The sequence below is a fragment of the Cyprinodon tularosa genome, unplaced genomic scaffold, assembly GCF_016077235.1.
Source record: "Cyprinodon tularosa strain WSP-4 unplaced genomic scaffold, ASM1607723v1 ctg30, whole genome shotgun sequence".
Lineage (NCBI taxonomy): Eukaryota > Metazoa > Chordata > Actinopteri > Cyprinodontiformes > Cyprinodontidae > Cyprinodon > Cyprinodon tularosa.
The window spans coordinates 3890234-3916350 of NW_024039008.1; the positions used below are offsets into that span (position 1 = coordinate 3890234).

Below are 26117 nucleotides of genomic sequence, written 5' to 3' on the forward strand. Positions count from 1 at the left end.
AGCAGCAGCTTTGTTTTCAGTAATTTTACATCAAAATATGTGAGATTTGTTTTTTTTTTGCCTTGGCTGATTTTTCCAAGGAAATTTTTCCAATATATTTCATTGAATTTTCTGTTGTTTTTTTGGACACAAGAAACTTACAGACAACAAACTTAAAATTGTAACATGTACTTATACCCATAACATATACCCATTCCATTTGGTATAATTCCAATAATACAAAGTTTAACCTCTAATGGGAATTTTACCTTAAACAATTCAGTTAGACACCTAATAACATCCTTCCAAAACATCTGGATTTGAAGACATTTCCACAAACAATGGAGAAGAGTTAATTTTTCAAATAAGCATTTTGTGTTTCCAAGGAAAGTAAAATAAAACAACAGGATTTAAACCCTCCAACATTTTTGGAATGAAAAGATAAAGACAATGTGTTTTTCTTTACCTATCTGTTCTGACAGATGTTTTTCCATAACAGATGGATAAAACCCTTATGGTTTTGCTGCATCATTCTACCTAAAATCTCTATTTACCTGACTTTGAAGAAGAAATAGCTATTACAGATATCAATTGCAAAAAGTGGTGTGTTTTCTAAGCATTTCTTAAATTTAGTACAGTTTTTCACAAAACTAATGGTTTTAAAGTCGTGCAGTTTTTTAAAATTTTCTACCAAGATTTGTCTTGAGTAAATTTTTCTTATTAGATATACCCTTAAGCATGTGTTTGTTAAATCTTAACATGAATGGTGGTTTTATCTTAATTCCCCATTTATAAACAACATACTAACGAAATAGACTGGGTAAAATGAGAAAAAATGTTTACATTTAGCTTGCAGGTGCTGCCACCTAGCGTTAGAATAACATGGCTGCACGCCCGCATCAAAACCGTGACGCAATCATTTCCTATAATTCAGCCAATCAGCGGTCGCGGACTGCAGCGATTTGAAATTGAAGCGGGTGAAGGCGGAAGCGACCAGGAAAGGAATAAATAAACAAAGTAGCTCCGTTTTTAGCGGAACCATTCAGTTCAGTTTGGGTTCTATTTGCGTTTAAAAAGTTTCTTCGATGTTTTTTAATCGTTTTCAATCTGTATTAAATGCAGAGGAAAGTTTTGAAAGCTTACAGTTACCGTTAATTAACTAATCTGGAGGATTAATATCACGATGTCTATATTTAGCGTACAGGCGAGGAAACATACAGCCTATTACGACCATTTAGTGTCCGTATCAACGTCCAGGACACCCGGAAGAGACGGAAAGGGATCAGACACCTCTTCGGGAAAAAATGGGATATCAGGCGCTGAATCTGCCGCTGAGGACAGCAGGTTATCTGATAAACGCCGACAGGAAAACAGGACTTATGTCATTTCTGCGCTGTCAAAGGGCGGCAGTGGGCAGCAGACTCCTCACCGAGGCAGACTCACCCTTCAGAGGAGGTCGAGGAGGAAAAGTGCTGGAAAATCTTTGACTGAAAGTAGCCAGAAGAGCCCTCCTGCTCCAGAGAAGAGACTAACTCTGCAGCGCAGGACCAGGACTCCCTCCGTGGATAAAAGCATGCGTGGGGTCAGCGGCACGGCTGGCCCACAGCCTGCACCGAAAGTCCTCAGTGAACCAAACGGCAGACAGAGTTTAATTCGGTCTGCAAGTTTAAGAGAAACTAGGCCTAAAATAAAGGGATCAGAAGGTTTGACCACCAAGGGGCCCTTCAGGCACCTGGATGATTCTGCTCCCACGTTTAAAACGCCAACCAAAAAGACCCCGTTTGAAAGAATTGCGGCTAAAAGAGAAGTTTTTGAGAGACTGGCTTCTAAAGGAGCACCAAAACAAGACGGGCCTAAAAACACAGTTAAACAAGCAGAAAAGATTAAACCTGTTCCAACTCCCAGGGCCGGCAAAGCTTCCTCAGGGGGGCCCAGAGCCCATGCTTCTGTTCAGGAGAGGAAGCCAAGCACCACAGGTCAGGAAGGGGAGCTGCACCCTGCAAGGATGTCCACTCCATCCCTGAGCCATTCTGGGGAGACTGAGGAGCAACAGGAGACCTTAAAGATGGAGAACAGCGCAGTGACCGTAGCTGTCCGGGTCCGACCTTTCAGTGCCAGGTTAGTGGAGGGCCCATTTGCAGGGGTGCAGCTAGATGGGGGGCCAGGGGTGGCCACAGCCACATCTATAAACAAAGGTGCAGAAATGTTGATCCAAAATGTTTGGACCACTCTGTTTAAAGAGTCTACAGAGCCTCAAACAAAGTTTATGCATTCAGTCACATTTATTTTTAATCACATTTCACATTACAGACACTTATTTAATAAGCCAATCAAAGAAAAGGTGATTATACAATTTATTTTTTTGCTATTTTTTTTATTTTTTACAAACCATAAATTCAGAAGTGTTGTGTGCATTGTTATTTGGGATAAGTCCTGTAATTGTGATTCCTTTTTATTTAAAATGTAGTCCAAACAACTGCCTTTGAAGGTCACTTGATTGAATAATAAAAGCACAACGGAGAGCAAATGGCACCGCAGATGGGTTATGGGAGAAAAAAACAATACCTCAAGCTTTGAAAATCTCCCGGAGCATCGCACTGTTTATACTCTATACTACTATGGTTGACTGCCTTTTTTTAGTGACTGAATGCAGGAAAAAAAGAAGGAAAAAATTTAAATGTTTATCATTTCTAGATAAGGACCGCTATATTTCGGGTTTGTCACACCTTGTAAGGGACATATGTAAGAATTGGCACTCTGGTCACAGGAGACCAAAATGTTTGATATCTCTACAGGTGGAGGAAAACTTCAGAGTTTTGTTTTTTTTTTAAAGAGAGAGATGGGGCTAAATACAGAGAAAGAAAAGCTGAAGGCTGAAATAGACTTGAAACCAAGTGGAATACATTGCTGCACCACATTTTAAAGATTTTCATTTGGAAAGAGGGTTACATTTCGATTGATTTGGTTTAACTTTATCAGAAAATAAATCCCAACAAAATGCAAAGATGTTGACCTTCTAATTGGACAAAAATCTATCAAAAAATAGTTAGGTTCTCTTTGCACAGCACTGTACTTATGTGTATGTAGCTGGTCTAAAGTTCCCTAATAGCTCGTCTGTTCTTAATTTGAACTTTATTGGAGGAGAAATTCAAGCAAAGTGTGTTTTGTATCTTCTGCTTTATTATAGAGAGAAGGCAGAAAAGGCCTCGCAGGTCATCTTCATGAACGGCCAGGAGACAAACGTCCAGCATCCAGACTCCAAGCAGAGCTACTCCTTCATTTATGACTTCTCCTTCTGCTCGGTGGAGGCCAGTGATCCGACCTTTGCAGGTCAAAAGACTGTGTACGAGACCCTGGGCAGGCCTTTGTTACAGAGGGCTTTTGAAGGATTTAACACCTGTTTGTTTGCATATGGCCAGACGGGTTCTGGTAAATCATACACGTGAGTGTTCCTTTCACTGCATCAGTTTCCCTCCATCAAACCTGTCACCTTTTCACCTTGATTGCTTTGAATTTGGCTGCTTCCTGCAGGATGATGGGCTTCGAGGAGGAGGCTGGGGTCATCCCACGGTTCTGTGAGGAGCTTTTTATGAAACTGGCCTCCATGGAAGAGGTAGCTTCACACTCAACTGGATGGCTAGTTAAAAATTTCAATGGCTAATCATGTTTTTTTTTTTACTCCAAAAGCAAATTTTGTTATTAGAAAAATAGTTTTTATTCCTATCAGGTATGAAAACCTATTTTTTGCCTTTTTCAGGTGAAATGTCATGTCGAGATGAGCTACTTTGAAGTGTATAATGAGAGGATTCATGACCTGCTGGTGACTAGGGAGGAGCCAAACCAAAGGAAGATGCCGGTAAGTCCTGCCTAACAGATAGCTGTTTATTCATTATTAGCACTTTGAGATTTTGTTGAAATGTAAAGTGCAATACAAATAAAATGTATTATTATTCCAGTGGGCTGTAGAAAGATTTTTTCCTTTTAAATTAGCCTTTTTTGTGTTAAGTTTTGTGTAGAGCAGAAAAAATGATACCCATTTGCGAAAGTTTGGTTTCCAAAACATACTAGTAGGAAACGCCTTTCTGTTATTGAAGTGATTATAGAAGCTGGATTATGAAGATATAACAATGGGGACTTATTTTTCAGCTAAGGGTGAGGGAGCATCCAGTCCACGGTCCTTATGTTGCTGAGCTCTCTGCGTAAGAAAATAATTTCTTTGTGGGTTCATCTCATTCCAATTAAAGCTAAAAGGATAAATCTGAACCTCTTACTTCGTTACTTTTTCAGGAACGTTGTGAGCTCTTACAGAGACATTCAGGTAAGCTAGAACTACTGTAATGGTGTTTTTCTTCTCTTACATGTAATGTTAAATTGGAAATAAGCTGAGATTATTACCAAAGTAGATGGTTCTGAATTTTTGAAATGTGTCATAATTAGCAGTACCTTATCTTACAGGGCTGGTTGGAGCTTGGTAACAAACAAAGGGCCACAGCAGCTACAGGAATGAATGACAAAAGCTCCAGATCTCACTCTGTCTTTACCCTGGTTATGACCCAGACTAAGGTATGCACCCACTGTCACACAATAACCTGGGGCGGGTTTTAATAGATCATCCAGAGAGACATTTATGTGTTTTCAGACTGAGTTTGTGGAGGGAGAGGAACATGACCACAGCATCTCCAGCAGGATCAACTTGGTGGACCTCGCAGGCAGCGAGCGCAGCAGCACAGCCCAGACAAGCGGGGACAGACTCAGGGTATGCAATAGAGCAGGGATGTCCACCTCTGCTTCCTGTAGTCTTTCTACTTAAAGAAAGACAGTTTGGGAACTGATTTTGTTTTCACCATTCCTTTATTTAATTTTGAAATAAAAAATAGCATGATATCAGTCCACATTGATGAAATAAACACCTCTCAGATTGCTGGACCTTTAGTCACATGAAAAAATAGGACACCTAATTGCTGCAGTTAGGTGTTTCCCATATGTTTATTTCAAATAGATTTATTAACCCTGAACAATTCACATGATATAGATTTTTTTTTTTTTAAATTAGGAATGAATCACTTAATTGTTAATTGAAATAATGGTCAACTAATTTAGAAATCTAATTATGGCTGTGGTGAATATACAGACTCCACCATATGCCACTTGCTGAAATAACATAAAACGCAGAGAAAAGTGTACTAAAACAGACATTTTAGCTTAAGGTGGTTATTAATCCGTAAAAGTTTGATATTCAAAATAATCGCTAAAATGTTTTTTTCAATATTTTCTGTAAAAAAAAAAAGAAAAAAAAGAAAAGGAAAATGAACTCTCAATGAACACTTGTGCATGTCTCCGCATTAGACGTGGTCAAAATTACAATGAGATTTTTGCATCAGGTTTGTTTGAATAAAAATATTACCAAGTATTTTGAAGAAGCTGATTAAACCTCAGACTTTTACTTTGGTTTTACTGTCGGCTCAACCAAGAGTGAACCCATAAATAAGTTAGCTGTTTAAAGCCTTCAGTGAGAAGATTGTAGCAGCTTATGAGTTTGGTGAGTGATTAAAAAAAATGTAAGCAAGCTGTAAAAAGGAGAAGATTCAGACAACAATCTGCCTTGATTAGGTTTGGCTGCTTTAAAACAATCTACATTTTATTAGTTTATTCAGAGCAGAAAGCAGTATCCCTAAAGAAGTCCCTAAAAGTTTATAAAGACATCAGAGCGGCTAACCAGCATTTGCTAATGTGGTATGAGATTCCTGCAACATCATTAAAGGGACAGCAGGAGTTTAAATCTCATGGAAAGGCTGGGAGGATGACATGAGTCCTGGGACAGATCATTATAAAAAGTAATAATTTGGACCCCAGAAAGGGAAAAACTGTAAAGCTCATACCAAATGTAAAACGGATCTAAAAAAAAAAAAAATAATCAGTGCAGCAGGTTCTAACCAGCTTATCAGAGGGAAAATGGGGAAAAAACAAGAAACAAAGGAGTAATATTAAGGCAGAAAGGGGCCAGGTGCAACGTCACACTAATCTTTTCACTTAATTGATTATATTTTATAAACTAAAATGGCTTCAATTGTAATATAAAGTATACGTTTAAAAAGTAAAGTTTATTTTCTTTTACCTTTTCAGGAGGGAGCCAGCATCAATAAATCCCTGCTAACTCTTGGAAAGGTGATCTCTGCTCTATCAGAGCAGGTGCTCACCAGGAAGAAGGTCTTTATCCCGTACAGAGAATCTGTTCTCACGTGGTAAGTATGCTGAAAACGTGGAGCTTTCATCCCTCAGAAAGAGAACCATGAACTGAACCAATAAGCCAGGTTTATACTATATATGCTACCCTTTAAATGTGTCGGTCCTCATGATGAAGATTTGGCTAAACCCTTAAAATAAGTGGTTGTTAGGGATACTGTGAGCCCCATAGTATGATGCTAAGCTCTTTGCCCTTCTCAATGTTTTCACTCTTCTAGTTGTTTTAGAAAATGTAGAATTTTTTGCTTAGACTATATAGATTGAGGTTCATAACTGCTTTGCAGCCATTTCATGACTCATGAACAGATATAAACGATTCTGAGCAGATTTACTGAAATAGCATGTTCTCCTGTCTTTCATTGAGTCATACTTTTTTATTTGCATTAATTAAACTACTAATTGGATTTCTGTTCAACATATTGTTTCTCAGGATTTTATTCTTTTCTCCCGCTGAATAAATGTACTCAAGTGAAAGGTTTTATTTTTTTTTCTAAATGTATATTGGGAGATAATGATAATTGAATTAAAAGAAAAAGTATATTTTTTAACACGATTTTAACATGGATACCAATAATTGTAAAGGGAACTCAGTGACTTAGAAATTAGGCCAAAACTTTCTTAAGAAATGTGGGTTTTATTTTTTCTCTTCTTTGTATCACAGGCTGTTAAAGGAGAGCCTCGGGGGTAACTCCAAGACAACAATGATTGCCACCGTTAGCCCGGCTGCCACCAATGTGGAGGAGAGCCTGAGCACGCTGCGCTATGCCCAGCAGGCCCGCACAATCATCAATGTGGCCAAAGTCAACGAAGACACCAGCGCCAAGCTGATCCGAGGTCAGACCTCCACAATTTATACAATCAAATTAGTGCACCTTCTTTCTTTGAACTTATCGAGTAGAAGTTTCCTTTATTACTTCTTCAGACGTCAGAACTTTTGTTCTTCCGCTGCCTTTTTTTATCTCTGGAAAGTTTTATCTTCATCCTCTCTCCTCCCCACGTTGCACCCTGCCCTCACATTTATCTCTCACTCCCTCCTTTGCTCTCGAGCTGAATTAAAGTGTGGCCCTAACCTTGCCTCCTGCCCTTATTTATGCACTGTCAGTGGCACATAGCGGCTAACTGCCATGCAAGTATTATTTTTCATGCAACGTTTGTGGTGCTGTTAGATCTTCTTAGCACTAAGGGGAGCTCTTGCTACAGATTTAGCTCACCTCATCGCTCTGTGGGAGACTCGTTTAACTGAGCAAAGCCTCATGTAAATCATCAGATTGGGGTTTAGGTCAATGACAATATTTGAATATTTCTAAAGTAAAATTAATCAAATCCTTACAACATTTCCATGCAACTCTTTGTTGCTGTTTGCTCATTACAAACCATCTACTCTTACCTTTCTAGAGCTGAAGGCAGAGGTGGAGAAGCTGCGTGCGGCCCAGATGAGCTCCCAGGGGGTTGAACCACAGAGAGTCAGGATGTTCCAGCAGGAGATCAACACTCTAAAGAATAAACTCTGTCAGCAAGAGAGGGAAATGTTTGAAGCCAACCGGTTAGCATCGCTGCAATCATCCTAACATTTCTTATAGCTTCTCTGCTTTTTGGAATCCTGATAGGATAAGTTCAGGGGTCTGGGTTAGAAGAATGCAAACAATAACAATATAGAAAAACCTGGTTGTCAGCGCCGTGGAAGTGTCATTAGAAGTTTCACAGTATTTAACACACAACTGGATATTATCATTATCAAGTGACTGAAAAAGACACTTTTATTGGAAAAATTCAGAGCTAAAATAATTTCTACGTGTGTTTTTTTATTTTTTTTTATTTAAAATCAGAATTTAGGTTTGGTTTGTTTTTTGTTTTTTTCATTTTACGAGAAATATTACATGATATATTAACATCTTTGCCCCTGCATATCAGTTTACAGCAGTTTCCCTTATTTTGATTGATTAATGCAGCTTTAATTTGATTCACTACTTTTGCAGAGCTTGGAGAGAGAAGCTTGAGCAAGCAGAAATACGAAAACGGGAGGAGACCAAAGAGTTACAGGTGTTTATTTATTTTCCCCTTCTTTTAACGATGAGTACAAAAACTTAAAGTTGTCTGTTTAAAAAGGGTAGGCAAAGGAAACACTCCAAGTATTTCTCTCTTTATTTAATCAGAAAGTAGGCGTGACGTTCAAAGTGGACAATCGTCTTCCAAACCTGGTGAACCTGAACGAGGACCCTCAGCTGTCAGAGATGCTTCTCTATATGATCAAAGAGGGCCGGACCACTGTAGGGAAGCTCAAACCGGACTCCACTCATGACATTCAGCTGACTGGAACCCTTATCGCTGATCGCCACTGGTGAGAATCCGACCCTGGTAGTTTAGGAATACAGTGTTCACTTAAATAAACATTAAGTTACATTTCAATATTTTACCTTTTTCTTTAAGTGTCATATCCAACATACATAATACTGTCAGCATCATCCCCATGGACAACGCTAAGACCTTTGTCAATGGGAACCTCATCTCTGAATCTACTGTGCTACATCATGTAAGTACTGAAAAATATTTGTTAGCTTCCATTATGGCAGATTAACTACAGCAAACATCCTGCCAACAATGAGACACTTTTATGCACATGTTAATTTCTTTTATTTTTTATTTTATATGTGGTATCCAGGGTGACAGAGTTATCCTGGGTGGGGACCACTACTTTCGCTTCAATCATCCAGCAGAGGTGCAGTCTGGGAAGCGTGTTTCATGCTGGACAGGAGCTGGTGATGGACAAAAAGACTTTGAATTCGCAAAGAACGAGCTACTTGCTTCTCAAAGAGCAGAGTAGGTTTTAAAGAAGCTTTTTAATTTAATCTACCAGGTAATATCAAAATTCCTTTAGGTTATACGTTGTTTTTTTGTGTTATTTTTTTCCTCAGGCTGGAGGCAGAAATCGAAGAAGCTCATTTAAAAGCAAAAGAGGAGATGATGCAAGGAATTCAGATGGCCAAAGAGGTGGCTCAAAAAGAGCTCTCTGACCAGAGGGCCCTTTATGAAAATTGGATCCAAGCTTTGGAGAGAGAGCTGGTAGGTTTAAAACCTTTCATACCCTGATACAAAATATAAAAATAAAAAAATCACATGGATGGTTTTTAGAGATACATAAACATATAAACATTAAAATCTTATGATCAGTGTGGATAAATTTAACTGAACTTGTCCAAGTTTTTGAGGGTTTTTTAATTGTTAGTCCATATTTTTCTTGTAAATCCAACATACAAAGACTACTTTGTCAGGTTAAAAATATCTTTCAAAATATATATCAAAAATATATATGTTTAAACATTTGTACAGGCCATATTATCTTACGTGGAGTTTTTTTTCATCATAACTAACATAGATAAAGACTTGAAAGGATCATAGTTTATGTATTTAATTATACGATGTGTTTCACTTAAAGAATTGGGTTGCTGAACTAAAAAAAATGTTTCAATAATCCAATTTTTCGAGTGGCATCTGCAAAACAAAATACACACAGTTTTTGATTAAATTTTTTTAAGCATAAAAAAACATAGCAAATTGATTTGAATTAATTAATTAATCATATAATTCATTAATTTTTTTTGCAATATAAGGTTTCGTGCTACATTTAATGCAAAGCTTCTAGGGAGGTATTTGCAGCCGCAATGTTCTAAATCTCTCTTCTTTTATTTTTATTTGTATCTTTATTATCTTGTGTTACACGCTCCAGTTACGTATATATATATATATATATATATATATATATATATATATATATATATACGTAACTGGAGCGTGTAACAAAAGTAATTTCCCTCTGGGATTATTAAAGTATTTCTGATTCTGAAATGAGGGACATTATCAAGTGTAGTACTCACTTTGTCCACAAGGGGACAGGTCAACATCTTTTTTTCTGCGAATTTGGGACTTTAAAATGTTGATGTAAATGTTTTTAAATAAATAGGATTGTTTAAAGTATATTTTAATATAAAGACTGCAAACTGAAATATGCAACTTCACATTTTCTTTAAATTATTATTATTATTATCAGAACAAGGAAAACGAGCGAAAGCGACAGCAAGAAATGGATCAGCAAAGGGTTGCTACCCAGATGGCTGAGCTGAAGGTGGCCAAGCTGGAGTTGGAGAAGGAGGTGGACTCCCAGAGGAGACGTTTCCGTCTCCACATGGAAGCTCAGGTCAGCGCAACTAAAAACACTGTTTGTACACTATATTGCCAAAAGTATTTGCTCACCTGCCTTGACTCACATATGAGCTTAAGTGACATCCCGTTCCTAATCCATAGGGTTCAATATGACGTCGGTCCACCCTTTGCAGCTAGAACAGCTTCAACTCTTCTGGGAAGGCTGTCCACAAGGTTTAGGAGTGTGTTTATGGGAATTTTTGACCATTCTTCCAGAAGCGCATTTGTGAGGTCGCACACTGATGTTGGACGAGAAGGCCTGGCTCTCAGTCTCCGCTCTAATTCATCCCAAAGGTGTTCTATCGGGTTGAGGTCAGGACTCTGTGCAGGCCAGTCAAGTTCATCCACACCAGACTCTGTCATCCATGTCTTTATGGACCTTGCTTTGTGCACTGGTGCACAGTCATGTTGGAAGAGGAAGGGGCCAGCTCCAAACTGTTCCCACAAAGTTGGGAGCATGGAATTGTCCAAAATGTCTTGGTATGCTGAAGCATTCAGAGTTCCTTTCACTGGAACTAAGGGGCCAAGCCCAGCTCCTGAAAAACAACCTCACACCATAATCCCCCCTCCACCAAACTTTACACTTGGCACAATGCAGTCAGACAAGTACCGTTCTCCTGGCAACCGCCAAACCCAGACCCGTCCATCAGATTGCCAGATGGAGAAGCGCGATTCGTCACTCCAGAGAACGCGTCTCCACTGCTCTAGAGTCCAGTGGCGGCGTGCTTTACACCACCGCATCCGACGCTTTGCATTGCACTTGGTGATGTATGGCTTGGATGCAGCTGCTCGACCATGGAAACCCATTCCATGAAGCTCTCTGCGCACTGTTCTTGAGCTAATCTGAAGGCCACATGAAGTTTGGAGGTCTGTAGTGATTGACTCTGCAGAAAGTTGGCGACCTCTTCGCACTATGCGCGTCAGCATCCGCTGACCCCGCTCCGTCAGTTTACGTGGCCTACCACTTCGTGGCTGAGTTGCTGTCGTTCCCAAACACTTCCATTTTCTTATAATACAGCTGACAGTTGACGGTGGAATATTTAGGAGCGAGGAAATTTCACGACTGGATTTGTTGCACAGGTGGCATCCTATCACAGTTCCACGCTGGAATTCACTGAGCTCCTGAGAGCGACCCATTCTTTCACAAATGTTTGTAAAAACAGTCTGCATGCCTAGGTGCTTGAATTTATACACCTGTGGCCATGGAAGTGATTGGAACACCTGATTCCAATAATTTGGATGGGTGAGCAAATACTTTTGGCAATATAGTGTATTTCAGGATTGAATCATTTCTCTTCTTGTCCTAACCTTTCTCTTTCCGCTCCATCCATTCATCAGTGTTGTAGAAAAATACCTATTCTCGTTCTGCTAATGAATCTTTGAGGATGAAGAACCAGAGAGGAGATTAAGCTTTATTTTGTATTTATTTTAAAGGAATAATATAATCAAAATATCTCCAATTAGATTACCCTTTGTATTTGTCCTAAGTTTATATTTTTAAGTTTCTTTGTCATGCATTTGTTTTTACACAAATAAGCACATTCTTTAGTATCGTTAGTCTCCTATTCCCTTAATTTCTGAGTAAGAATTCAAACTTGGTATTAAATAAAAATCATTACTCTAGATTTTTTCAACTAGGGTTTTTTGGTTTGTGTTTTTTTATAGTCCTATGATAGTCTTTCTTAGGTCTAAATGTTATGGCTGTTTCTGTTGTGACTCACTGAAGGCAATGGAGGAACAGAGAGTATGCCAAGCTAAGATTGTGGAGGCCCTTGAGGCGGAGAAGAGAAAGATCAGCAAGGAGCTGGAGGAGATGCAGAAGAGAAGGGCACTTAGGGAGAAACAAACTCCCAGGAGTGGTGAGTTTGAACCGCTTCCAGCTGGTCAGGAAAAAGTGCTGCAGTTAAGAATTTCATAACATTCAACATGACTTTCATGCAAAACTGTCACAATTTTGTCCTGGTGGTAGAGATCAAATCATATTTTCTGTTTAAGGGTATTTAGGGCATTTATGTTTTAAAATATAAGTGGATGGTTGGGGACATAAAACTTCCTTTTATGAATGCTAAGCTTTGAGATGCTAAGTGTCTTGTCTTGATGTTTTATTTCTGCATCACAGCGCCTCCACACTGGGATGCCATGAAGCTGTCCTTGATGATCGAGGAGGCCAATAAAATCAGCATTAAACTGAAGAAACATACGCTCTTCAGCAGGTGGGAGAGGCGGAGTTTAGGAGGTTTTAGGGAGGGTCAACATTTGTTCAAAAAGGGGATAAAAAATTCTCGATTTTGTTTGCATTATAAGATGTTATTTACACTTTGTCTGACCGATTACGGTTTTAATGAAACAGGTCACAATTTTGAAAAGAGGAGAACAATTCTTTGACATCAGCCATCAATCTCTTCTTTTTTCTTACGTTTTAGACATGAAAGCTTTGAGGCAGAGAACACGCAGCAAGGTGGGCTTCAAGTGCGAGTTCAAAACACAAAGCTGGGAATCTCTACTTTCTGGAGCCTGGATAAGTTCCAGAACAACATGGCTGCCATGAGAGAGATTGAGCAGGTTGGTCTTGCATGAGCTTAGCTTTTATATGTAATTGTATCCAGCATTTATTTTATTTTTTTGTTGTTTTATCAGATTCCGCTCTTACACCAAGATGTTGACATGCATTGCAATCTTTTCTTTGGCTGTCTCAGGTTGCTTCTGCTTCTTTAAGAGCTTTTATTTAGGATTATCTGGTCTTTAATGTGTCAGATTTGAATTTAAAGGATGTTCTGTAATAAACATGTTAAAAGGTGTAAGTTATTGCATGCAGTGTGTTGAGGAAAACAGACAACCAGCTTCACTATTCCTCATTCTGCATAGCCAGAGACTGACACCGCACACGTAATTACCTGTTTTCCTGCCATTTGACCTTATTTACAGTCCAGATTGGCTTGTTTTATGCCTGACGGAGGGAAGCCGCCTCACTTTGAAGTGCTTTTCTCATTAAGTTGAGTAAGTGAGACTGAGCTTGTCAGCACTGCTTTACTCTCGGCAGGGGGATTCCGCCTCTAAAGATGACGATGTGTTTTATGACCCTGATGATGAGTGGGAACAAGATATATCAGCCTCCTCTGCCTCCACTTCCTCTTTTTCTCGCCGAAGGTAATTATCCAGCCCCTCTTCTTACCCAGCAGACCCTCTGTTCTTTTTTTTTTTCCTTATATGTGCAGGAATTGCTTTCTTCTTCAGTTGCATGAATCCTGTTTGCAGGTTAAAGACCACTTTTCTCTGAGGTCATAGCATTACTATTCACCTTCATGTGGTGGTTTAAAACCAGATTTGCATGAATAAGCAAACATGTGCTTAGACAATCTAATTGGTGAAAACATGGAAATCTGATGGTTTATGTATAATCTACAACCTTTTGACTTTTTCTTTCGTTCTCTTCTTGTATTCCATTCTGTGTCTTTTCCATCAGGCCAGAGCAGGATGTTTAAAATGGGAGTGGGATTAAGGAACCCCTGTTTAAACTTCACACCTCATAAACCTACATGTTCATATCCACACAGCCTGCTGGAACTCTAATATTTCACCATTTTCCCCCACAGTGTTGTTATTCATGGCAATAATGCCTGCTGGGGCCCAGTTCTGCATCAGATCCGGATAAATAAAATATTTCTCACAGTCTGTAGCTCCATCATGCTTTTCTTCCTGACTTCTTCGACATTATATTTCCTTTTTTTCCCTCCCTCTTTACAGAAAATTCTTACAAACTAACCAACATTTTGATTACCCTCCATTTGCTGTCAGTCTGTAAATGTTTCCTTACCAACTCTATTGCTCTGTGAGTTTCCCACTTTGCTTTTATTCACATTTAAAGGTAAACAAAATGCAAAAGTATCTTGCTAGAAATAAAACAATATAAAATATCACCTATTTGTAATTGGTGGAGAGGCATTTTAAATGGCAATTGAAGCCATTTCCCACAATATTTTATATAAATGGAAACAAACGTATTTGAACTCACAAAGCTTATGTTTGGTTGGGAGTTTAGGAGCAGAAGCCTTCTGAAGACCAAGAGAATCTCTGGACGTTTGTATGAAATCCGGGTCCATCCGATTCAGAGCCTCACCAACTCCTCCCAGTCTGCTGGTAGGAGGCTTCCCCACCTTTCTTGACCCAAAACAGTAGTTTTATATTTCTTTGCGCTCATTGAAGTAGCTGTGTGGGTTTTTGTTTTATTTTTTATTTTATTTTATTTTTTTACCAAATATGAAAGAAATTGTAGTTTAGTAAAAAGGAAAAGTGTTTTGAAACTTCCAGTTTGTAAGGAATTTCAAATGAATGCTCTTGCAATAACAGAGTGATGTTTCTGTGGGTTCTGGAATCTTTTTTTTTTATTATTATTTTTTTAATCATTTCTACTTAAGTTCAAAAAATCTTAAACATTTTCAAATTTGTTAAATCTGAAATTTGTTCATAATTTATTTAATTTTTAGAACAGCAAACTATCCCATGGTTTTAATTGGCTTAACTCTGATACTCACTCTATATTGTGTAGAGGATGTTTTAATGGGGAGTGGCGGCCTAGTAGTTAGGGCATAGAGCTTGGAAACCTTAGGTTCTGAGTAGGGTTGTCACGATACTAAACTTTTCAACTCGATACCAATACTAAGGAAAATATTCGATACTCGATACCATTTTCGATACCACAAGGATAAAAACAAAGAAAATTTTCATTAATAAATAAAATACAATAAATAAATACAATAAAGGTTGTATGCTGTGCACAATATTAAGCAAGCTTGATAAAAAACTTATAAAATTAAAATTAAGTGTTCCTTCCTTGGCTATGCTTTGCACACATAACAATGACACTAGCCGAACTGGTTAAAAAACAAAAATAATTCTCAGCAGCTGCACCTGTTACAAAAAAAAAAGTCTGAAACTGAAAAGTGCGTAGAATTATTCAATCAAACAGTGTTCTAAAAGTGCATTTTCCTCTATTCTGCACTTTAGATGAATGACTGCTTAAGTGCCACTGGTGGTAGCACTGTATCGATACTTTTAAAAATGAGTATTGTATCCGGATACAACATTTTGGTATCGATACTTTTTTGAGTTTCGATACTTTTTACAACCCTAGTTCTGAGTTCGAACCCCACTCCCACAGTCTGCCATTCCCTCAGTAAGACCCTTAACCCCACACTGCTCCTCGGGCGCCCCATGGTGGCAGCCCACTGCTCCCCAAGGGGATTGGTTAAATGCAGAGGTAAATTTTTCTAATGTGAGATCAATAAAGTTAAATTATTATTAGCTATTTAAAGCAGTAAACCTACATGCTAGGGTATAAAACAACAGGAAGTCAGATAAACAAAATTATATTCTACGGATTGACTATATTCCATGTTTAATTTAGGCCTTACTGCAACATTGTGATCTCTAAAGGTTTTATATTGTCTTAAAATAAGTTTACAGAGCTTGCAAAAACCTTGAATGAACACAGGCTATACTCATACATTTTCTTCCTATCTGCACTTCAGGGCTGATGTGTGGAGCAGTCAAACCTCCCTTCAACCATTCAAGCACCTCTGAACCCGCTATTCCCAGCATATGCAAAGATCTAATAGGCCGGTCAGTGGCTTGTCTGCGAAGCTGCAGTGAAACGGAGGAGTCCCTGGCAGATCGACTGATGTCTGATCTGAACGTGGCATACACAGCTGTCCAAACCATATCTGACCTTTATGAAGGCCTAGATGATGACAGCCAGGACAGCGGTAACTGACTTCTTTTATTTTATTATTTTTCTTTAAAGACAAGTATTCATTACAGTAGTATGGATGCTGACTCGTATTTTGTACACTTTTATTATTCCTCATCGTTGTGAAGTGTTTGAGTGCAACGGGGTCGCCAGGACGGAGCTGATCAAGGCCACTACAGCGTTAGAAACTGCTGTGTTTGTCACCATGCACTGGCTGGCCAGTGTTAAGCCCTCCTCTGGCTTGCTCTACACTATTGCTGAAGAACTTAAAAGCCAAGTCAAGAAAATGGGAGGATTCTTCCAAATGCTCATTCAGGTAAATATATGCCGCTATATAAAACTATTTTCAGACGAAGTCTAAGCTGATAAAATGGTTTTCAATTAAGTGTAGTATGAACATGCAGCGGCTTATCAAAATGCTGAGCTGACTGACAGGTCGTTGCTCTGAGTTGCTCTGAGCTGTTTGAGCTCCGTCTATGGAAATGGCAAAGCAGAGGGAATTCTCAGCCTTGAGCTCCACACAGATCATGAATAAATGGAAAGGAAATCTACATTCCTGACAACTCCTGCTTTCTAAACAGACTATTTTACCCCTAAACCCTGATTTTTAATATTTTGAAGCATTTTAATTTATTTACTGACCCTTCAGACTTCATCAACTGTTGTGTTGACTCTCATTGATTCACTGTTTGATTAATTTTAATTCCATCTGTTTGTTTATGCTAGCCTGATGTTGGACGTAAAAAGAAAATGTTTTTTCCAAATCCAGGGTTGTGAATCTGAGATCTCATCGATGGTGAAGGAGTCACGGAGGAAAAGCAGCCAGTGCTTGGATGCAGCAATGAAAGCGCTTGCCCACCTCGCTGTGGTGACAGGCACGCCGCTCGGTGTCACGCCGCTTTACAATCAGGCCACAGGCAAGGTGAGCTGGAATCAGGACCACAGAAAATGATCACAAGTTCAAGCTTTGACGTTGTACAAAGCAAGTAAGAAAATACAAGCTGGGTTTTAATGATATAAATGCAGATTTTTTTTTTTTTTTTTATGTATTTGTTTTGGAGAAAGAATTTTGAGTCTGCATGAAGAAATAATCAGAGGTTCATGGTTGTTGGTTTTCTTGATAAAGTCTTAGAAAAAATTAAACTATAAAAAATTTAGATTCATTTTAAACAGTATGATAATATATCCTGGTATGTAGAAATATAGTTCAAACCAGATGTTTGCACTTTGAAAAAATACATATAAAAACAGAATAAATGTTATGTCTGGACTAGCATCACATCTTTGTGCTAAATGCTATTAAAATCATAGAGATCTGTTTTTAGAGATTATTTGTAGTGTTTTTTTTTTTTATTATTCTTTAAACTTAAGAAATGTTTTCTATTTTCTTAAAGGTTGGTATGGCACATTTTAGCCTGAATGATTTAAGTTAAATGTACTGTTAGCCTTTAACAAGTTACTTAATACTTTTCTGGAATTTTGGCCCATTCCTACTGACTGAATTATCTGGATAAAGTTATGGACATTTTTACGCTTTTACTTTGTTGTTTTTCATCCATTTTAAAACTAATTAGGGGGATTCCAGTCATTATTCCTTTTGAAGGCCCATTTGTACCTGAACTTTAACTTTCAGGCTAATAAGCTGAAAAAAAATGTTTTCGACCTTATTACGATTTTTATTTGCAATAACCAGCATATTTTATATCCATGGTTTCATTATTTTCATAGATAATAAAATGATTAGGGCTGCAACTAACGATTATTTTGCAAATCCACTAATCTGTCAATAATTTCTTTGATTAATTGATTAATAATCAGATAACCAGAGGTTTCTAAAATAAGATTTTTTACTAAATTAAACCAGGTGATACTAAACCTTTTCCACTTGAGGAGGTTTGGATAGAGCATATTGACTGGAGAAAACCTTTTTGTTTATATTAAAGAGGTCAAAGACTGATTATAGAGGGTATTTGGTCCTTAGGGTCTCCTAATAGGGTGTATAACATCGGTTGGGCTGAAAATGGCATATTTGCTGTTCCATCAGCCCTAATGCAAGTCTGGTTAAAAGCCCTAGAATGAAACGACAAGTTTTTCTTCCTTTTATGGTATTCTTATGAATATTTAGATGAGCTGTGCGCTGATTGGTTGGTTTACAACGAATGAAGCTGTTGAGCAAAGACGCATCATAGCAACAAGCACGCACTCACTGAAACCTCAAATTGTTGATATGGTAGGGTGACCAGATGTCCTCTTTTTCCCGGACATGTCCTACTTTTCATACCTAAAAAAAAATTACTGGGGGGAATTCCGAAATCGTCGGGGATTTTTGGTCGACTACAGTGCAGAACGTACAGTAGTTGAAACACACCGGGCTTTTGAATCAAGCCGTTGGCTCTGGGGCTGGTCCGGGAACCCCGGCAGAGGGGGCAAGGAGCCAGCAGAGGACGGAGCGCCCGACCTGCTGACGGTAGCTTGGACACCAGCAGCCCAGTGTTTCCCCTGCCGGCCTTACCGGTCCCCAGCCCCCCTCCTCCGGCTGAGGACGGGCAGCTCATGGCTCATGCTGAGGTCCAGTCCAGTCAGCGGCCCAGCAGTTGACACTCCATACCCCTCCCTTGGGCCAGTAAACCAGCGGGCTGGTCTGCATGTCAATATCGGGGCGTGACAAAAGTACAGGCCAGAACCAAATAAAGCACCATCCCCGAGTATTACGTCTACTCGGGGCTTCGCGTTTGGATTCGCACGTTTTATGGTGGAAGTTTAGAATAGTGAGATTTGCAGAGAAAGGAGGTGTCGATGGGGTTTGAACTTATCTGTCCATCCATTTCACCCACTGAACTATACTATATTCATCTATGACAGTGTAAACTCAATTTTGCATTCCATGACCTCTTTAAATGCAAAATGTTTAGATATTTTTTACAATGTTGGTATGATTACTGCTTTTAGTGGGTTGCTCTGTCGGCTAAAGACATGTTTAAGGTTCTCTATACTCTAGTTAGCGATTAATTGATTACTAAATTAGTTGATGATTATTTCAGCAACCATTTAATCACATTTAATTTGATTATTGTTTCAGCCCTGATAAAGGCCATGACAATTAAGGCTCCCAAGTCGGTTGATTCACCAAAACAGGGATGTTTCAGGCCAAAGACTGTTTTAAGACTGAAACTGATATTAATTGGAACCCTTTAATGGTTCAACATAGAGGTTTTAATTTATTTATTCTATCCAATATCACTTTGACATTTTGGCCAAGCTTAAGAGTTTTACAATACTAATACAATCACTTTTTACTCGAGACTTTACACCAAATTATCACTAATATTTGTTTTAGCTTTAGCTTCTTTCCTATGTTCTTCAATGCCTGGTAGCCTTTGTAACATCCGTATTCATGTTTAATCTCTTTAATGTTCTATATTTCAGCCGTCACTCTTAAACTGTCTGATGATGGGAACCAGTAAGGGTGTGCACTCTCTTCTGGAAGAGAGCCTTGCAATTACCAGAGAAATGCTCAGAGATGCTCAGCTGTCATATCCCAAAAACCCAGTAAGACATCAGAAATTCATTTATTTTAAAAAAAAGGGTTGTCATTGCTAATATAAGAAAATAATAATCAACGCTTTAACTTTTGATGCCTTTCATTTCTCCCTATAGATCCTCCAAAGCCTAAAATCTAAAACTCTTGATATGTCTCGCTCCCTGCAGAGCTACATTCAGTGCCATATGTCGGTGAGTATCTGGAAAACGAGCCGGCTTATATCGTTCATCCTAAAACACTGCAGGCAGCTGCTTTTAGAAAAAAACATAAAACATTGCCATGTGAGCTGAAACAATCCATCTGCCTTGACACAAGTTTAAAATGAAACAGATTAACACCCACTCCCACGACAGCCCTGTTAAAGATGCCACTCAGCCTTTATTGCTACTGTAAAGCTCAACGCTCTCTGAGCTTATCTCTACACGTTCATCCCTCCACAGTCGTTCATGTGATAAATGTGTTGAATGAAGTGGTGTAAGTCACAGCCAACAGGCTTTAAAGTTATCTTAGCAACACAAACTACCTGATGGTTTTGTTGAACCAGTAATGGACACTTGTACTGTGCTGCATTTGCCTCCTTGATGTCACTGTAGCCAAATAAAGTGGACTTATGGCCTCTGTCAGGACTTCCTTTGAACATGTAAGCAGCACAGCGCTCTGCTTATGGGTAATGTGGATGGAGATCCAGCTGCATGTATGAAGTCACTTTTTTACTTCAACTTGTTATCTATACACTTTTTATTGTGTACACAGCCTGAAACAGATGGCTTATATTTGTTTAAAGCAACAGAGGTCTTCTTTCATTGCCCCCTTTTTGGTAGACAGGATTTGCCCCACCACAGGAAAGCAACAATATCCTACATAGGGGTGTGCAAAATAATCGTCATGATGATGCATCGTGATTCTAATTTTCATGATCTACTGCATCGATTCTTGACGCCAAGTATCGATTATTAATAAAAAAAAAAAATGAGTAAATAAAATTGCATGAATGGTTGGTGAACATCAGCCAAAAACAAGTGTAATATAACTTCCAGTCCAGTAGATGTCGCTGCGGATGTGTTGATGCACACTGCCTTGTGTCACAAGCATTTCTACTGCGCCGAGTCATTCAAAAACAAAACATGGAGGAGAAAATATCGCAATGCATCGCAATAATTCAAGTATCGTGATGCATCGCGATAGAATCGCATCGTGGCCTGTGAATCGTGATTTGAATCGAATCGTGACTCCTTTGGCAATACCCACCCCTAATCCTACATACGGTTTGCTATTAAACGAATATGAAATCTACGGAGCCCCTAAAGGGACATGGAGGGGAAAAAAAGAACTTTTGCGAGATCCTGCAATGGTTTTGCGAGATCCCGCAATGGTTTTGCGAAATCTCGCAATAGTATTGCGGGATCTCGCAAAAGTATTGCGGGACCTCACAAAAGTTAATTTTTTTTGCGAGATGTCGCAATAGTTTATTTTTTCCCTCCATGTCCCTTTAGGGGCTCCGTAGGATTGCATACTGACCTTGTCTCTCTTCATTCATGTAATGTCGTGTTTTTGGACTTCTCTAGAAATTAAGAACCTCTCCAAATCATCCTCCATGGTTGTAGCTGACACATGGGCGTATTATCCTCCCATAGCAGTACACTTTGCACCTCCACTGTTGTGTGTTTGTTTTACTTCCGGTTCGCTGACACGGCAAAACATTTTGCGAGGTCTCGTAAAAGTATTGCGGGAGCTCGCAAAAGCTTAATTTTTGCGAGATCTCGCAAAAGTATTGCGGAATCTCGCAAAGTTAATTTTTTCCTCCATGTCCCTTTAGGGGCTCCGTATAAATCAGACTTTAAGGCAGATAATGTTGTCAATATTTTAAGCATTCTGCTGCTTATAGCAATTTTTAAAAAAAGCTTAGTTTGAGAGGGTAATAAAAAAAAAAATCCTATGACATTTATCAGCAGCGCATGGTCATCTTATTTATTTTTGTTAATAAAACTGTTACTGCATATTTTATTTATTGAATGGTTAAGGGCTTTCTCACTTTTGCACTCAGCTTTACATGTTTTAAACTGTTTTATTCTAAATTTTAAGCATCTAGTTTGTAATTAGTTTAAACTAACAAAGTAATGCTTTATTAAATTGGGGGGAAAAACTATCAAAGTCCATTTAAGTTAAAGTCTGTAAGTTTGCATGCCTTTTTTTCCCCCCAGATTCATATTTTTCACTAAGCTTGATTACAAAGACTTGCCTTCTACTTTTCTTCTCATTTTTGTTGTTGCATTACATTAGGGCTAGACGATATGACCAAAACTTATACTAGGATATATTTTGTAATTTTGGTCAGTATAACATAATTCTGATATCAATCTGATTAATTTAAAAGCCTCAGTATTGTTCCATAGAAAGCCCACAACAGAAGCTTGTAAAACCTTCTGAAATTTGTCAAATCCATTAAACTCCTTCAATATAAAATGTTTAAAAAAAAAAAAAAACTTCTACAATTATTTTGTTTTTTCAAGCTCAACAGATGAAATGCACCTTTAACCAGGCATTCCTCTCTCCCTCCTCATATTCCTCAGTCCATGGCTTCTCACCTCTTTTTTTATCATCTTCTTCATTGTTTCATTTTTGACTTTTGATATGTTCAAAAAAGACTAAAACTAAGACTATGTTAAAAAATCACTACAATAAATTAAAAAACAACTAATAACTCATAACTAGCTCTGAAAATACAGACCTAAGGTCTCCAATTAATCCTCAAAAAGATCACTTTTAATAAACCCTTGTCGGCCCTGAAGGCAGTGAATGATGTTCTTTTTCTTTAAATCAGAGTTTCTTAACCCTGGACCTCAGGGCCTACATATTTTAGGGGGGGGGGTTTGCTCTGCCTCCACACACCTGACATGAATGAAAAGGTGATTAACAGGCTCTTGATGCTTTTTTGCGGCTGCCAAGGAGGTAATGCGATCATTTAAATCAGGTGTTCTTGAGTAGAGATGCATTTAAAACATGAAGGACTGCTTTGAATTATCCTGCTAAGATTTCTCTCCCTCGCTCTGTCATACACTTTAGTCTGGAATTATGATGTTTTGTTTCATTTTATTTATTATGCACTTCTCATCTTCAGTAAAAGCAAAACCCAGCCTTTGTTTTTTCACCTGGGCTTGCATGCATGGACAACACTAGCAACGTTTGAACCAATCCTTTATCTCAGCAAGGATTTAACTCAGTGAAAACTAAACTGATCAATTCACACATCCCATAATGTTCCCTGTCGATGGTCACCTCCCATTTAAAGGCTGCACTCAGGTCTTCTACTCTGTAACTTAAAGCTGCGTTATCAGCTATTGCTTTACGAGCAACACGCTTCCTACTCCGTCTGCACGCAGCAATCTCTTTCATTCATCCGATGCTAAAGTGGGAGACATTTGTATGGACAGCTACCGTACAGGTCATTCAAAACAGGGACATTTGGTCACATAATTATGGGCGCTTATTTTGTAGCTAGAATGTACCCTATTGGAGCTTTGCAGCACAGCTTACAGCTGCACAGCTGTTATACAGAAAACAAAAAAAATACAGAAAACATTTTCAGATGCCATATTGAATAGAAATATTTGACAATATATATTGATATTGATTGATTGTCCATCCCTACATCATAATCTTTATTTTCCGCTTTGTGTGTTTCTCTGTTTTCAAACAGGAGCAAGACTTAGAGAAGGTGCAGGGGGAGCAAGAAGAGGCTGCCTTACTCGCTCATTTGCAGAAACTGAGAACGACGTCAGTGAAACTATTCCAGCTTACCCAGGCCATCCAACAGATGCATTCCTGTTTGTCTGCAGCCCTGCGAGGTGACTCTTGGAAAATGCCCATTGCTCAGGATTTTATTTATTTTTTCCTCTTCAAACAGAGGGACTAACTCATCAAGGGAACGCTCAGAGAAGTCATGATTTAAAGGGAAAAGCTGACAGCGTTTTACTGAGATGTTAGATCAACACATGTAATTGCATCCATATGCTTTGGCGTTGGCTCTTCAGGTCTGGAAATGAAGGGATGGAACACCGTTCATCCAACAACAGTGTTTATTTGCGGGAGAGTTGGTGACTTGAAAGGCTTTCAGACATCTCAGGGTCTCTATGCAAACTGCAGTACTTCTTTTTTGATCAAATTGTCCAACCAATTCTGTTAATTTGTGAAAAAAAAACAAACAAACAAAAAACGCAAAAACATTTGAGTTGCGTAATTCTGAATCCAAGTGGATCACTGCAGTCATAGGAACCTCTCATAACATAGTCCTACCTCCTTTCAGACTACACAAATGATCTAGAAATAAGTAAAAATTTCTTAAATTACGTGTATTTAACCTTAATTTGAGCAGATAAATAAGATGATTTGCCAATTATATTATTTTTTTTTCTATTAAAATAAAATCATTATATAATATGAACTTGAAATAAGACAATGCAATTGTTTTTTCTTATTTAAAATGTAAATTGTCTTGTTCCATTGGCAAAGTGTCTCACCCTCCTCAATTCAAGAAAAAAATTACTTATTTAGATTGGAATTTGAAGTTGATATCCTCTGGAAGTAACGTAACACTTTGAAGATAATCTTTTCCACCTTTTAAGTCTCTCCTAACTCTCACATACATGGTTAGTTAACCATGTAATACTATCACCCATTTGAAGTTTTTGTCCTCGAGGCTGCCTGTTTTACTTCTTTAGTTAAATTGCTTGATGCAATTACTCATATCAGGTTATTTAACACTACAAAACAACTACATTTAATTGAAGTTGCAATCTGATGCTATTTCTCCCACTGAGATATGCATTTGAAAAAAAAAAAAAAGAATAAAAAATATGTCTGACTTCTCTTTGTCCAGGTAACGATAGAAGCTCTGACCTCAGCGGCTGCAGGGAGCTGATCTCCTCCTCCACCAAGGCTGTTGATCAGCTGATCATTGGTCTGTCCAAGGAGGAAGCAGACGCCTCATCTCTGCAGCTCCCCTGCCTTCAGACCATCATGTCTGCACGAGATGATCTCCACTGCGCCCTGCAGTCCTTATCCGCCTCCTTGTGGAGCCACCAGGAAAGCGACAGCAGAAGTTCATCTGGTTCGGACAAGAATGTAGAAAATGACTCCTCCACCAAAGAGAGAGCTAAAACATACAGTGCTGTTAGAAATAAAGTAGTTAGTAAGATCGTGTACTCTGTCGCTCCTGATGTGACTTGCAGTAGCAGCTTGCACTGGGTGTAAACTCTGTTTTGGTGTTTTTTATCATATGTTTGAAATTTTATTTTATACATACATTTTTACCAGAAGAAAAATCAAGATTTATCCTACTAGAGTTATGGATTTCATAATGGTACAGGAAACAGTCTTTGTAAAAAAAACTAAATAAGTCATTTGTTTGTAACATTCACCATTTGCAGGAAAGTTTTCACAACCTTTGAAATATTTAAAAACTAAATTCTGTTGCTTTAGAATTGGTGAAAAGATAAAGTGTTGAATTCTTTGATTTCTCTTCTTGGTATGAGGGAAACTTCTGTTCCAGTGTATTTATTTATAAGCTAAGGCTAAAACTTCACTCCTGAGAGTGTAAAATATGTCTATATTAGAGCTGATCGGGTTTGCTGATCAGGAAGAAAACTTGCTCATAACACTCTTCTATATATTTCTTTCCTTTTAAGGTACAATATTAATGTAGTATTTGTTGTTTTCTCCAGTTTTTTTTTTTTTTGCATTACAATATCATGCAATTTGCACTCAGCCAGTATTTGTATATTCTGTGTTTCTGTTCTTTTTATTGCCTTAGAAAATAACGCAGCCACCTACACAACTGCAAAGAGTGATATGGCCTGATTTCACAGGGATGTAGATCTATCAGTACATTGCTGGTAAAGGTTGCGAAAAGATTTTTACTGTTATGTATCACTAAGATATTCTTTTCAAATTTAAAATGTTTACACTCGCATGCAGTGCTCTTGGCTGTGGTTTTCAGCTACTGAAAAACGTATACAAGCCTGTATTATCTGTTCACTTGGACTTTTGTAATATGTTTGGTATTTGTATTTTTTAATTAAATTCCATTCATTAAACCAGCTTATCACCCTCAAACAAAATCTTGCATCTTTTGCAAAGAAATAGTTCTGTGCATTAATTTTTTATAAATATGCTTTTTATTTGCTATTGAAGAAAAAGATTTACAAAAGGCTTTGTGCTGGCCTAGAGGTATTTTTGTCCCTTTGCAAAAACTGGGATGATGTGAAAATCTCCTGCTGCACTTAACACTTTTTCTCCTTATATTTTACTTTATGTGTTTTTAAATAATGCTTACTTGTAAATGGTAAATGTGACAACTTCTATTGTAAATGCAGGTTTAGCACATATCGTCTGGAATTGCTAATCCTGCGACCA

The 26117-nt window shown here is 38.2% G+C and overlaps 1 protein-coding gene across 1 annotated transcript; it reads left to right on the forward strand.

The window, feature by feature from the left end:
• Positions 1-938: 938 nt before the first annotated feature.
• kif14 (kinesin family member 14) lies at positions 939-25812 on the forward strand. The gene is made up of 29 exons (XM_038291767.1): positions 939-2097; positions 3167-3421; positions 3511-3592; positions 3737-3835; positions 4126-4178; positions 4267-4297; positions 4435-4542; positions 4619-4735; positions 6103-6221; positions 6884-7056; positions 7618-7765; positions 8199-8262; positions 8376-8560; positions 8650-8752; positions 8882-9039; positions 9135-9282; positions 10268-10414; positions 12146-12278; positions 12539-12632; positions 12843-12981; positions 13460-13566; positions 14459-14556; positions 15948-16181; positions 16294-16481; positions 16935-17087; positions 19592-19714; positions 19823-19897; positions 23404-23551; positions 24583-25812. The coding sequence occupies exons 1-29, from the start codon at positions 1163-1165 to the stop codon at positions 24954-24956; spliced, it is 4791 nt and encodes a 1596-aa protein (XP_038147695.1). The 5' UTR covers positions 939-1162; the 3' UTR covers positions 24957-25812.
• The last annotated feature ends 305 nt before the right edge of the window (positions 25813-26117 follow it).